Raw genomic sequence first — 16123 nt, 5'->3', positions numbered from 1 at the left:
TAATATATTTCTTTACCTTAATCTGTGTTTATAGACTTAGCACATTAGTAAAGCTAACTCAGGTAGCCAGAATATGAAGAAAATAGAACTGCTATGACCTTTTTCTTCTTGTGCCTTCAATTTCCTTAATAATAATTAATCATTCAATCACTTAATAATTAATTAGTCAATCTTCAATTTCTATAATTTCTCATTGTCGTTACTATATAGCTATAAGACATTCTTCTCTTGTCTTGTCTGTCCATACTTATTTTCCCCTCTGCAGCTCCATCTTAGTGGATGAAGTAGAATTCAGGGGGTAGAAGGCGTAAAAGGTCCTTTCCTTAAAGAATGTAGCACAATGCACAATGTACAAGGAGGACAAAGGCATTTTCATAGTTACAGACATTTTCATTTAGCTTGATTTTTCCTCAAGAATAGGTATTGAAAATATTGGCAGTTGTGTACATACACGTTCTAATTCTCAGTGTGCTCTCTTAACACGAGTCCTCTTTGCATCTTCTCTGATTGAAATAAAGAAAGGTGAATACCTTTTGAGCAATATAAGCTAGGAGAAAGATTTAACAAATATTAACTGAATAATGTTAATTGGATAAGCAGTCAGGACTGGATTAATAAAAGGTCCAGTAGAAAAAAAGAGTTCTCTGTATTTCCCCCTAGTAACTGATAAGAGACCTCAAAGAGCGAGGAAGAATTTGTCTAATCCAATTGTGTCGAAGAGTTTTGAATCAAGGCTTGTTGAGACATTGCCAAGATGTGTGAGTTTATTGTAGAAGTGGAATAAGGGATTATTCATTCTGCCCACTAAATTTCCCAACGCTGTCACCAGAAGAGTACAGAATTATCACTTTCTCAATTCTGTCACATGATAGGCAGTTTTGTAACAAATACAGCAATTACATAAAATTAAGTGGCCAATGTAATATGTGAATGTTATATAGTTGCTCTTAGTAAGTGAAAAATGGTCTACTACACAGCAGGCTACATAATCCCAAGGCTCTAAAACAAAGCCATGCAAAACATTTTTCATTAAAAAAACAGAAATTAGACTTTCAACGTCAAGTGGCTCCAGTGTTCTGTTTCCTTCACAGGAGACAATTGCTAAATTTCTGAGATAATGTATTAATCTTGACTCTTAAGTGTTTATTGAATTGGAATCCTGGAAACCAAAGTAAATTTTTTCTTGTCCTGGTTTGATGTTTCTTTAATTGAATGTTTTGCATTGTGGTCTTCATGAACATGTAATTAAATTGTTAAATGTAATTATTCATGAGTGGAGGCAATTATGTTAAAAAAATAATGTGTATTATTTGATTTACATGAGAAGCTTTTGCTGACAGGGATTGTAATATTTTTGGTAAAATAGAAACCTTAATAACAGTCATAGTTACCAGACCATAGCAGATGAATCACATAGAAAAACACAGGTACACCTTGAATTTTGAAATTCCAGGGCGCCTCTTCTACTCTTCTGGCAGCTACTCTTGAAAACAGTTTCAATAAATTATAAATTATCTTTTAAATAAGATGATCTTATTTAAAAGATAATTTTTTAAAAGTTGATTACACAATTATTTTATCTTATTTAAATACTAAACACATTATCTACTTTGAAAGTTATTGTTGCTCTCAAATCAAGGTGAACCTCCCTGTGAAGAATATGTTGCCTTTTTTCAGGAGGCTGTAAGAGAAACTTGTGAGATTTTTGCATAATTAACACTTGATTGGCAGTGTTTCATTTTGTCTTTCACTTTGAAGTTAGCTGAAAAGCATTATTCCTGTCAAATAATGGCTATACCAAAGTCGCTGTGCAATAATTTTGGGGCATGATGGAGCTTCAACACTTAAAATTAGGGAGGAAAACTCAGCAGAGTTCATGGGATTAACTTCATTCAGTAGTGTCTTTAGTTTTCAAGTGACTAGATCATTATAATATGAAGTGAGCCAGGCAGCCTACAGCTATTCTGGTGGTGATATTGTCTCTCTGATGTCAGATGGGCAGGACAATCCATGACACTGCCAAAATACTAACATAATTGAAACATTGTTAGGTCTGGATTTTTTTTACCAGAAAAACACATTGAATGCACAGTGTGGACAGACACAGCAAATCTGTCTCAGTCTTGGACAGGCAGCTCTACAAACAGAAAATACTCATATTTTATGAAAATCACAATTTTTTCACTTATATCCAATTTAACAGATGCATGTCAACTGATTCTTAGAGGAAATCCATCAGAAAAATTTGCAGTTGAAAATATTTTAAATACCTGAACTTCTAATGAGGAGAAATATTGACAAAATAAGAAAACGAAGAGAAACATTAACAATCAGCAAAGTTTTTGTTTTAAAGCAGATAAAACTATTAAGTCTACTACTAAATGTCTTATATTGAGTTAAAACTTGATCAGTAATGGTAAAATGTCTTGAAGATTTCTTACCAGCATAATAGATCAATGTACTCTTCAGCTGTATTTCGTGATTTCAGCCTTAACTGATGACTCAGCTACTTCTGTTACCATCAAATGCCAATTTACAGAAATACCACTAAACTAATTTCCAAAGTGTCTTTATTCATTCAACTAAATATTGCCTGTTCTCCAGAACTGTGAAGCTGATAAAAATGTTTTAGTGTACTGGCAACCAATTTTGCAAATCAGCATAGTACTCAACATTTTTTTCAAATGTAACCTTGCAATACAATATATAATCACAACTTATACATAATTTGAAAATATTGAGCAACAGAAGTGCTGACTTACACCTTGAAAATAGAGAAAAAAAGACTGTTATGAAACCAAGGTGATAATCACTGCTAGGAACTTTCAGATCGTTGTTTTCCTTTTACCCGTGATCTTAAAAGTACTAGCAACTCTGTTCCAAATTTCTACATTTAGCATTGATAAATTTTCTCTACTAGTTAATGCAACTATAAAAGCCTAGCACAAATTCTCAAGGTATGCACCCAAAGTCACATGGACTATTTCAAGTCTGGGGGAAAATCTTAGATTATTTTATGGGCTTTCACCAAGACTTTGTTATAACAGGAAAATAATTTTTGGCTGAAAGTGGTTGAAATACATATTTCTTCTCTCACCAAAACATGTATATGGTAAGAAAACAATTTGTCCCATGAATTGAAAAAAGAAAAACAGGGAAAATATTTTAGACTGGAAATTACCTCCCACTTTCCCCAGAAATGTATTTGAATTTGAAACCAGAGGTTTCTTTAGTCATATTTCCTGTGTCAACTCTGTGCTTCTCATAACATCTCTTTTTCCTTCCTCATCTGATAACTCCTACCTGCTTTTATAGTTCTTCTGGTAGATTTCCATCTTCCCTTATTTTCTCAGAGTACTACACCATTCTGTGTGGAGCCCTTTTCTTATCCTTTCCTGTGGTTTTAATTAAATCTTCTGCATACTCAAATTTCAGCCAGATGCATCTGACTCCAGGACTGGTACCTTGCTCTTTCTTGAGCCTTGGCTTCTCATGAAACAATATAGCCATTTCACTTCTGAACAAAGGGCTTTGTCTGCTTCTACACAGACACACACACACTGCATTCTCTATAATTTAATGTTTGAAACTAAGAAACAAATATACTTAATAAAAAGTAATATTTTGCTATACAAATAAGTAAAAGACAGCATAGTGCAAAATAATCTAATCTGAGTTTTTAATCAGAAACATAATGTGAAAAAAGGCTTGGTAAATAACTTTTTTCCCAAGTTATCCAAAGGTACCATCACTGCATTTATCTGTTTGGGGAATGTCTGCTATTAATTTTTTTTCCATGTTTTCTCATTGATAGTTTTTCCATATATTCTTTCTGAAAAGAATAAAAAAACCCCTCTGTTTGGATTTTTGTTCTGTTCCAACTTTCTAATCTAATTCTTTGGGGTAGAAAACTTTATATAAATCTATTATTCACATGTTCATGTGAAAGAAAATTATCATGGATGAACAGCTGTATGTAAATTCTCTACAGGCAGTCTGTGTCTTGCAACCTCATATCATGGTAAATGGTGATAGCTCTTTTCTTATTTTCATTTTCAAAAGAACCATTAAAAAAATTCGTGGAATTGAAGAAAATCAGCTGTCAGAGTCTGAGAGGAAAATAAGTTACCACTGTCTCAATTTCAGATCCTCTGTCTAATTTTTTTTTTGTTTGTTTGTTTAGAATTAATCTTCAGTTTCCATTCCTTTTTTTAGTAACAGACAAGATGGAAGGGTATTAGTAGTGAACATATTTGGGGTTCAGGTTTATTTTTTCATGATAAGTGAAATTCTTAGGGTTTGGTTGGGGCTTTTTTTTAAGTATATATGAAAACTTAGCCCTGGTTGTTGAAATAATGGGCAGCCTTGGTGGAGCTGGGAGGTGGCAGTGTGCCCCTTCCCACTGGGCCAGGGGTGCTGTAGGCATGAGGATGTCAAGTGGCCAGTGACAAAGAGCTGTCCTTGAGCAAGACTGAGCCATGTCACAACTTGAAAATGTACAGTTTTTGCTTTCCATACATCCAGGATTTGATCCTTTCTTACTGAGCGCAAACTGTTACTGGTGGGCTTATTCCTAAGCTGCTGAATTAAATTCTAATTTACGAATCATGCTGGCATGCATGTCAGCAGTCGGTATGGGAATTGTGTATTGGAGTTGGTCCAAATATTCCTCACAATTTCAAATACTTAAAAGGTATATGCAAGTGAAGTACAGATGGTTGCTGCTTTTTCTTTTATAAGAAAAAAATGTATTTCAACCTCAGCTACTAAGAGAGGCATAAGTCAGCCTTGCTGCTGTGTTCATCTTTAAATTGGTTCATTTGTTCCTACTTCTACCTTACAGTCACATAGTGTTGAGATTGAGTAATATGTTAAGTGCTTTGCATTTTACAGAGCTCACATTTTTAAATGCTAGGAATTATGCTTCCCTTAAAAATGCTGTCTAACCCCCATTTTCTGAGTGTTTTAAGCCCTTAAGAATCCAGGGAAGGAGCTTGCTCCAGATTAGGACAACCCTCTGAATGAAGATGTGATCTGTGCATGTGTGAGAGTTGTTGGAGCTACTGCAGCTGTTCAAAATGGTCGTTGTAGCTTAAAGATCAGCTGAGCTCACCACACAGACACATCTGGTGGCAGCTAGCTGAACAAGCCCCTCCAAACGAAGAAAATGACCTGGTTATGGATGTGTTATTATATTAGAAGTAATTGTTCTGAGAGTAACATTTTTTATTTTATTGAACACCAGAGGGCATGGAAGCATGTTTCTTGAGAGGGAGAGATGCTTTGCAGGCATGTTAAAGCACTTCCGAAATCCCACAGCTTTCATGATATCAAAACCTATCAAAGGTGTCACTGCTTTGCACCATCACAGAATCTGTCAGGCTGGAAGGCACCCCTGGAAATCCTTTAGTCCAACACCCCTGCTCAAGCAGGGGTTAACTGGAGCAGATGATCCTAGACCATGTCACTTGCTATCTTTATGGTTTTAGATGTAGTTTTGATGTGCTCTCAACACAAAGTGACCAAAATTATTACGCTATAGTTTTCCATAAATTTTTTTTTATTTCTGTCAAGAATGTTTCAGTAAATTATTAATGAATTTTCTTCACTCATCTGCAGTAACAAATGGTCTAATATTACTTTCACATCTGTTTAGTTTTTAGGGTAACTTGCAATGCCAAACACTACCTATTTCATCCTGTTCCTGAGTTAATTTTCATAATTTATGCTAGGAAATTTATGATAGTACTTTCAATATAAAATCTAAATAAGCTGTTCTCATTATCTAATGTAATAATTCTTGTGAGAGGAATGTTCAATTAAATAAGTCAGTAGATCTAAAGGAATGAATTATAAAAATAATTATCTAAATTTTCATAGACTTCAGCAGAAATTGAATGGGAATAAATATAATGAAAAATTATTAAAGAGTAAATATAACAGTTTTTCCTATCTGCAGTATAGATATGTTTCAGAGTTAAGTTCATTACATTTGCATTGCTATAAATTATGAATTGTTATTATACATTAGAGTCATGTGTTAAACAAGATTCTGGTCCTAGTCCAGGTACTGATATCTTTTTAGGTTTAGGTTAAAACTTCTAAGTTCCCTACTTCAACTTCCATTTTCACTGCATGAAAAGAACTTATTTACACATAGATAGTTTTCATTTTGATAAACTGTTGAAACACATAAAATAGATACCTAAAGTTTTCTATTGAATACTTTATTTAACAGTTCTCTTTAAATATAAAATATGTAGAATATTGGTTAAGTCAATTTGTTCCTTTAGACCTTTAACAATACCTGGGAAGTTTGAATGTAAAATCAATATTTATGTATGGAGACAAGACAGTTATCTCCACTTCTTCTGTGCAGGCATCACTTCTGGGATTTTCCAGTATTTTTGTTTGACACATTGACTACCAATTCACTCTAATCATTTTTACAGGGTATATTTTCTTGGAGACTAAAAGTAAACCACAGTTTGCTAATTCTCTAAAAATTGTGTCCTGGGCAGCCCTAATGCCTTTCCTCGAATTGTTCCTTTCTTCTGAATAAGACTTTGATGAATAAGACAAGCATCCCTGTTTAAGAACTTAATAAATATTTATAGATATATATACTTACTTATAATCATCTTTAAAAGACAGATGGATGTACCTATCTGAGCAGCAGGAGAATTGATTCATGCTTTTTCACTGTCACACAGATAAACAGGACTGAGTTGTACAGACTTTAAGACTCAGATTTCCCAAGTCTTGCTGGCAGCAAATTCTATCTTCTGCTGTTCAGGCTTTGAAGCAAGATCTTTATTTGCACCTTTACAAAAGATCACTTAATATTATACATGATGCAAACAGCATCATGTGTGTTAACAGCAAATTCAGTAAATTGAAAAGTAGACTATAAACTAAGCTTATTTCTTTTGCATTTCAAAGCTGTCCAGAGCTGTCCCATTTTTTGTCCTTGTCCTAAGGCACTTCTCAAATTAGCTCTGATCTAAGTGACTCTGATGCCACTTCTGTTGCAGTCACCTAGAAGTAGAATGTGTTCCTGCCAAATAATTTTTGAAATCCTACTAAAGGCATAGGATTTTAAGTGTTCAGGGCAAGGAATGACTATAATTCTCTGACAGATCTTTGTGGAATCAAAGAAAAAAATTTAAAGGTTTTCTAGGTAATTTGCTGAATATACATTTTGTTTATCTGTGAAATCCCCTTTCAATAAGCCAGCTCCAAACATGAGTCAAAGGTGCCTGGTAATCGTTTGCACAAGCTCTTCAATTTCATTTGTACTAAAATTAGGTTCCTCAGTAGTTCTAGAGACGCCATTTGTCCTTGAAGTTTATCAGCATCCTTTGAAAGAACAGATAAATAGAAAAGCTTTGATTTCAGCAGTGATTTGAAAAGCAATGACTAAAACACACATCTCTTATGCAATTTTTTTCTTGTATATATAGATTTAATAAAATAAAATTTCTTGGAAAATTGCCAGAAATGACAGCATTTCTATAATACATTTAATCTGGCTACCATTTAAAAAAAAAATACTTTCAATCATGTTTTTTACAGAATTCTGTAGTCTATAACTCTATAAGCTGAAGATCAGTGGTCACTGCTTGTATAATGTTCATAGATAACCACAGTAGTGTGTACCAAGGATAATGTGTTTACACAGGCTGCAGGGGGTATCAGAGAAACTCAGACAAATACCTTGCTCAGTAAAAGTTGTTGGTGCAAATTTCATAAAAACTCTGCTAAGACATATTTCAATAGTGTTAACATTGCTGCATGGCTTAGCACTTTCATTATTAAAATAGCTTATTTCTGAGCTCAGGTCTCTCCTGGTTTTTATTCTGATATTCCCTTCTTGATGATATCTGTCACCTATAGTAGGTAGTGTCTGTATGTATGACTAATGGAAGAGCTATCTGCTTAGGCTGGTATATTTTTGACATCTCTCTTCTTGCTCTTCAGTGTTAGTACTTTAATCGGTAGGAAAGAATTTCACACTTTTTTAATCCTTCATACACTTATCTGTTCATGTGATTTGCTTACAGCACAGCCACAGTCATTTCACTTTCTGAGCAAGAACTTCATAAAATGACTCTAGTGACAATGACAAGAGCATCAAACTTCCTCTCACTTTAAATTAGCCATCACTATTTAGAAGAGTTTCCAAAAAATAAATATATGAGAGGTCACAAATAGTTAATGACTGATGAGACAAAACCCATTATAACATGCATTTCAAATCAAGTTGTATCTGTAAAACTAGCACTAACAAAAAAATCATTACTATAAATTTTTTTTTACTGAAAAAGCAAAACCCAGATATTTAATTATGTTTTCAGAATTATTATATATATCCTAATTACAAAAGTAAGTAAGTACATGCTTGTGTATGCATATTTGTATGTCCTCCGTCTAGGTAATTTTTAACCCTTTAGTGCAATTGTTTTATAGGAATCTGGAAGATCATTAAAGCAATTAGAAGTTCACGATTGTAGTAGGCTAGATGTGTGAGGAACTGTTTTGACAGAGGGGCTACAGGCTTTGCTGAATCTTTATCAATCACAAAAAATTCTTAGCAGAGCATTCTTATGGAATCACAGGAGTCGTGTCACTACTACCAACCACTTCAGAAAGTTCAATAAAAAAGCCTTACAGAAATATTTTAGCCAGATTTTTTTCACAGACACAGTCTTTAGGATTAAGCACTGAAACTAAGAAAGGATGATAATTTCTAATAAAAATTAGAGACCATTTGCAATGCAAAGAGAGACTAGTCTTGGGCAGACTATTTAAGTCTACAAAACAAAACATGGAGAGAACATGCCTTTGTCTTGATACTTCGTCCCATGTGAAATATCTTGTGATTTATTTTGCATTGCACACTTTAGTAGGGCCAAGCTAGTATCAAAAGTAATATATATTCAGACCTCCTGAGGTGTTAAAATAGATCAGAATGATGGAAAAAATGAAAGACTGAAGGAAATCTGCTTGCCTTTTGAGGGGTTTGAAAGTTCAGGTTTTCAATATACAACTCAGTCATATTTGGGTAGGGGTTTTTCTTTAGGGTGACCCTTTTTTAGGTGAAAAAGGAATGCTTCAAATTTCAGGATACTTTTTACAGAGGAAAATATATCTGTTATGAATTATAATATTCTAAATAAAGGAATAATGTAAAAAATGGAAGTTAGAAGAATTTTTTGAAATAAGCTTGACGTTGTCCAAAACCTAAATGAAATATAGAAAATAATTTTATTTCATTCTAGGTCTTGCATATTTTTAGCTTTCCAGCATAAACTTTTGTTGAGGTATCTCTTTGTGATAGGGAAAATTAGAATGTAATTTTATCCTATATTCAAATTTTTCCATCATAATTCTTTCTTTGGAAGTTGTGTTTCATTTGTTTTGATAGCAAGACAGAAAGTAAAAAAGCTGGAAAAATATCTAGTCCATAACAAAATTTACATGAATATTTTTTAATTATTTATAATTTGAATTGTGCAAGATATATCTTTGAAATGGTGGGTAAATATTTGATTCTAGCTATGCAAAATTCAGTGGCATTTTGTTTGGAGGGTCTAACAAAACCATAAGAAAGTGTTTGAAATGAGAAGGAATAACTCTGAGAGAAGCATTTCTAAAATGCTGTCTGCTAATGTAAACCATCTTGCCTGTTGTAATGATCTCAGTTTGAACTCTTTCCAAGTTTCCAGTTGTTGATAAATAAGATTTTTTTAAACAACACGACAGAGTTTATATCATAGAACCATAGAAACATTGAATGATTTGAGTTAGAAGGGACCTTAAACTTAATCTATTTCTGACCCCCCTGCCATGGCCAGGGACACCTTCACTAGACCGGGTTAGTCAGGGCTCCATCCAAGGCTTTGAGCACTTCCAGGCATGTGGCACCAACAGCTTCTCTGGGTGACCTGTTCCACTGCTGCACCACTCTCACAGCTAAGAACTTCCTCCTAATACCTAATCTAAACCTACTGTCTTTCAGTTTGAAACCATTCCCCCTTGTCCTGTCACTACAGGCTCTTGTACACCTTGTAGCTCCCTTCAGATCATGTAAGGTCACCCCAGAGCCTTCTCTTTTCCAAGCTGAGCAAACACAATTATATTAGCATTTCCTCACAGCAGATCCACCCATCTGTCTTATCCTTGTGACCTCCTCTGGACTTGTTGCAGGTACATGTCCTTCCTGTGCTGGCTGACTAGTTGATAACTCCAGAGTCCTCCTTTCTACCCTTTTAAAAGATGAGTACAATGTTTCCCCTTTTCCAGTCTCCTGGGACTTCACTGGACTGCCATGACTTTTCAAACATCACGGAGAGTGGCTTGGCACCTCCAGCTGCCATTTCTCTCAGCACTCTGGAATGCACCTCACCAGGTCCCAGTGACTTATGTACATCCAGGTTCTTCAGGTGGTCACCAATCTGATCTTTCCTTACAGTGGGAGGCACTTTGCTCCCCAAGTCCCCATCCTACTGTCCATCCACTAAAGTGTGGGAAGAGAGGCTATCACTGAAGCCTGAGGCAAAAATATTGAGTATCTCAGCCTTTTTCTCATCCTTGTTACCAGTTTTACAGCCTTGTTCAACAGGGGCCATTTCTCCTTCTTTGACCTTCCTTTTCTGGTTAACATACCCATGGGAGCCCTTCTTGGTATTCTTTGTGTTCCTTGCCAAGTTCAGCTCCAGCGTTGCCTTGGTTTTCTGACCCTATCCTAAATAATCATCCTTCTCTATACACTTCCAGCGTCACGCATCCTAGCTTCCTCTTTTTATGCAGTTACTTCTTTTTCTTTAGTTTGACCAGTAGATCCCAGCTCAGCCATGCCATTTACATTGTCACAATAGTAACTGTAACATCCTTTTTCACAAGGTACAGCACTGAATACAATAGAAAGACACAGAGGATACAGGCTTTGGGAAGGCTGCCCAGAGAGGGAACATGACTGTGCAGGAGCCAGAAAGGGAGAATGCAGGAAAGCCCTCAGCTTAAAAGTATCCTCATAGTCTTTTTTTTTTATTTCTGCTTCCTACACCTACCACTGCTTCATCTGTCAAAATAGGAAAGTATACCACGTCTGTCAAGGTATTTATGCTTAATATTATTTTGCTATTTATTGATGCAGAATTTTTCTATATAAAGTAGTAGTTGACACATATGGGAGAATAATGAAAATGTTTCTAAAAATTCACCTTTTGTGGATCCTGTAAACCTGAAGCCATCATAGCACACTACAGGGGCACCATTAAGCAACTAGTACTGTGGGGCTGATATTCCACTATCTGTCAAAAAATGCAGAGCACAAGTTGCAATCACAAAACTGCATAGAATGTCAAAGATATGGCACCATATTTTTTTGTTACAGTATTCATTTCTATAAAAGGTATGGATTATCATTGAATGCAATGATTGATTATATCTCTTTTATATAAAATAATGAGTTTGTTTACTCACATTATTTAGTTATTTTCTCCAAAAAAACACTTCTAAAAAGCACCAAGTTCATGTCAAATCATTTTATGTTATTTGAGTGTTTCTAGAATTATTTTTTTTTTCTGAAAGAAAAGGAAATGGCTGGAAGAGTCTAGCAACCTCTCTGTAAAAGTCAAGGCATGTTGCGGACTTATTTGCTTCTTCATTTCTTTGAATTTCTGTAAGTACTGTGACAAGTTTTGGTACAGTGATTTACTGCATGCCAATACACAGTGACAATAAGTGGTTTTGATATCAAGGTATAAATTTAGTCTTTACTAATCTTGTAAGAGGCTTATTTCTATGACCTTATTGTGGTTGCCTTCATTAGAAGATTTAGTGCCACAGTGAAGGAAAAGCACCAAGGAGGAAAGAGAGCTCACAATAAGTGTGTTCAGATTATTTGGTTCAGTTTTCTTTATTAAAAGAAATAAAAAGGCAAGTGTTGCTGGTGTGTTAATGTGTTGTACAAAATCCTTTTTAAAACAGAATGTGAAAAGGAAAAAAACCTGGCAATATTAAGATACTTAGGATACAATTATAGAAATGCAGCCTATCCTGGCTTTATTTGCCAGAAGAAAAATATTGGTCTTGTCAAAGCTCACATTCAGTATTATTCAGGCACACTTAAAGTGATCTATTAATCAGTCAGACTTTAATGAGATAATAATTTTGAAGAAGACTATAGCTTATGATACTTGGAAGGCACCTTACTAACCACTGTTGGAATGATTTCAATTCCATTCCTTTGCAAATTAGTTGCTACATTATTTTAATTTAATTATGTAGTCTATATTTTCAACTACTCAAACAAAAAAAAAAGTTTTGGCCTTAAAGCTTTCACCTATGAATGCCACAAATTGAAAACTTATTATGTGAAGGTATTGTCAGTTGGTGCTGTAGCACATTTGTCAGTGTAAAAGAAGAAAAATGGTTCCTCCAAGAAGAAAAATATAGCCATTTATATCTGTAGTATTTCTGAAGAGTGCGCTTACTCATACTACATGAAAACAGTATATTTTATCAGATAATTGATGGATATTTCTAATTTAACCCTAGATATTCATTTTTCTGAGTCTCTGAACTTTTCTGGTAAAATAATTTTAATTTTTATCTTTAACCTTGCTCTGGGTGAATACTCAGATTCTTCTTGGTCACATTTCTTATGAATAAAAATATCTGAATTTATTTTGTTTCAAGATCACTGGAAGGGGAGAATACTCTGTCTGTCAGTGTTGAGAGATCATAGCCAGGCTGAGAGCCACTTGCTTTTAGTACTACTAAAGGTAGGCTGAAACAATTGTATGCAAGAGTTGAGGCTTGAATAAAAAATAAATAAGAAAACAAAAAGAAGTGCAAACCCAGCCAGCCAAACAAACAATGAAAAGACAATGATCTGCAATGATCCCAGGTAGGAAGGAACTAAGTTCAATTCTCAACGTCACTGGTGGTAATACAGTGCAGGAGGAATGTCATTGAGAAAAGCTGCAAAAAGGCCTGAAAATCATCTACCAGACTGAAACGTACTAGAGTGGCTGATCTCTTGTAGAGATCATTAAGCCCTCTCAGGAAAGCTGCTTAATGTTATAAATTGATTATCTTAAGAAACTGTGAGGGTGGAAGACACACTTGAAAATAGTTAAGAATTAAACAAAGAGGCAGTTGAGGGCTTTGTGATCATGTTCCCAGCAGCAGTTTTGCTCTCTGTTTACTAGCTCCTTGCTGTGCTGGGGGCACACATTGAGGGATGCAGCAGATTTTAATTTGGGAGAGCAGGATTTGTCCATTTGTTTTTTTTTTTCCCTCCATACTCTTAGCTGCCTAATATCAGTTGGAAGAGGTTGTTCAAATAGCACCCATATTAAAAATACTTTGAACAGAATTTGAGGGGTTTTGTCTGGGCAGCAGTGAATAATCAGAGCATTGTCTATTTCTGGTCTCCCTTAGCTTCGTAGTTCTGTGCTCTTTAGTGGCTGCTGTAACTATCTAAGGGTTTACCATAAGAGTTCTCACTTGAATAATGCGATAAGAGCCCCGAATATAGGAGATGTTTATGCAAAGGGCAAGCCTCACGCAGCAGGAAATCCCAGTTATCCCTTTAGCCTGTGCTCTCAGCCAGCCACATCTCTGCCAAAGCATACCATAGGAAAAGGACATACCCTTACACAGTTACGAGCATTTCATGATTGGTGTGGGGCACTTCCCGCACTAGTGTCCTGTGTCCCCTCAGGGATATACTTATTAGACAGTTTTAGAACTAGCTTTTCCCATGGCCTTTCTGTGGGATCCTTTTGGAGCCTATACGCCTCGTCCATCTCCAAGAAATAAGATGAGATTTCGCTTTTTGAAGTCCTACAGGTACCTCTTCTGGTGGCTTATGGTGCAATTTACAGTGGTAATAGTTGCAACTGTGGATCTTTTTTATTCTTTTACAACATACAGCATATAAAAAAATTGGGAATAGCTTGTATTAATTGTGACTCTCTTGAGCTCGTAAAGGTTTTGCTTGAACATAGTATGTCAGAAAAAAAGGTATTGTTTCTGTATAAGAAAAAATACTGTGAACAAGTGATCATGGAAGTGTATGAAACTGCACTCTTCAAGTAAATGATAACTTTGAATATTTTTAACATACCAGTTGGGGGAAAGGGTAGATTAAAGTTGATGTCAATGTTCTTATGCAAAAAATAATTGCAAGTATTCTCGGTACTTATGATAAGTTAGCATATTTAATTAAAAATATGACACACAGTTATAGAATATCAAACCTGAATTAATATTTAGAGTTGTGAGACTTTTGCCAGAAAATAATATTTGTTTTAAACATTTTTGAAAGTAAGTTTAGCAAATGAGAAAAACACACAGATTGTTTTTTTCCTAAACTATTGTTTAAAAATAGCAGTAGCAATGCTTGATTTCCATTGTTTGTTACATTACTTTTGGTAATTGAACAGATATTTTTTCTTCAAATTCCTTACATTTATTGCAGATTCGTTTGTTACAGATCATGTATATTTTCAAATAAAACCTCTTGTGATCCTCCCACTTGTATATAATTAATCAAATAACTTACTACATATTATCTTAATAAAAAATAATCAATGTAACATTCAAAATTATTTGCACACATGTACAATACAAAATGCCTCAGAGTATAAATGCTTTATGTAAGATTACTAATAGCAAACATTATATATATGGTTAAAAAGAACTCATTAGTTGCTGTCCAACTTCTCTCAGTATTTTCTTTTGTAAAATTAGTCTGCTCATACAGAGAGAACTAGTTTTATGGCAAAAAGAATAATAGCAGTTAAAAATATTACAATCTGTTCAAAATTAGATCATACAGTTAATGTGAGATTCCCTTAAGAAATCTTATTGTAGGAGATTTTTTTGCTTAAAGTAAGCTGCTTATGTTTCTTTTATAAATTTATATGAATATATATCTATTTATATTTATATCTATCTATCTAATTTCTTTAAAGACAAAAAGAAACATGTTTCATGTAACATGTTAATGCAGAGTCTGATTATTTTCATTTTTATGTACATATTGCACTTTTTCTTATTTTTCAATATAGCAAAGTGAAAATATTCTTAAAAGTTGTCAATTAAACTAAAAAAAAAATAAACAAGGAACCTTTACCAAAAGTCCAGAGGTGTGAATGAATTTTGTGTTACCCTAGAGTGTTACATGTTTTTTTTAGGAGATTTTAAGAACTAGGATGAGGTTGAAGACAATTTTTAAAAAAAAGTCATAGTTGTATTACTGAATTTGAACTTTATTCTTTGCTATTGCTGTTTAATTTAACTGTAAGTCTCTAAGAGGAGAAATTAAAATGCTTAATATATATTGCCATGTCACAGCCATGGCTCCATTCACACTGTAGGTTATATTTAGAAATCTACTACAAAATTTTACAGTACTCAGTGCCTATGTAATTTAATAACCTTGTTTATGTCAACTGACAGTTCTGCTCATGGTACTCAACCATTTGATGTCAAGAGATTTTGGTGTCTAAAACTATGCATCTGATAGTGCTGTCCATGCATTCCGTGGTGAACATTGTTCAGCAAATCTTTTAAATTTTGAAGTTTGCTATAATTTTAAATTTTCTTTTCTTACATTTTGGGAAAAAAACATAATTTTTTTTTTTTTTTTTTTTTGTGAGGTACTCATAATCTATTGATTAAATAGACCATCATGTTTTAATTTGTATACTTAACTTCTGGGAGATTCTGTGATACATTGATGCTCCTAACAGGAAAATTAAGAATGCCACCTTATAGCAAAATAGTGTATTGAGTTTCTTTGCTCATGAGGAAGTTTTCAGAAGGTCACGGAAGACTTGGGCTGATGCAAGTTTTCCCAGGTTAGGGGGAAAATATGCCTTGAAACAATGTAATTTTTCTAGGATGAGCTGGAATGTAATGCAGTCAGAGCTCTTCTTACTCCACCTGTCCCATCAAATAAACCATGTCTTAAAAATTCAGAAATTGAACTGAACCAAAACAAAGTAGACTAAAAGAGCTAATAGATACACTTATGACTGACTCTACACTAGAAATGCAAATATTCACAGAATTAGATGTAGAACCAAGGCCAGGAGTCAGTTCT

The 16123-nt window shown here is 34.3% G+C and overlaps 1 protein-coding gene across 6 annotated transcripts in view; it reads left to right on the top strand.

Annotated features, from left to right (window-relative positions):
* PDE4D (phosphodiesterase 4D) overlaps window positions 1-16123 on the top strand; it is a 314096-nt gene that overhangs the window by 143722 nt on the left and 154251 nt on the right. The window contains exon 1 of one of the 6 annotated variants that reach the window (XM_039709605.1): window positions 13707-13863. The exons of the other annotated variants lie outside the window; for them this stretch is intronic. Within the exon in view, the coding sequence (XP_039565539.1) occupies window positions 13775-13863 (89 nt within the window). The 5' untranslated portion in view covers window positions 13707-13774. Of the gene's footprint in view, window positions 1-13706; window positions 13864-16123 lie in introns of those variants that run through there. 6 annotated transcript variants of the gene reach the window in all.

Source organism: Passer montanus, unplaced genomic scaffold (assembly GCF_014805655.1).
Source record: "Passer montanus isolate IOZ18808 unplaced genomic scaffold, ASM1480565v1 scaffold22, whole genome shotgun sequence".
Taxonomy (NCBI): Eukaryota; Metazoa; Chordata; class Aves; order Passeriformes; family Passeridae; genus Passer; species Passer montanus.
This window is presented reverse-complemented; position numbering and strand designations above follow the sequence as displayed.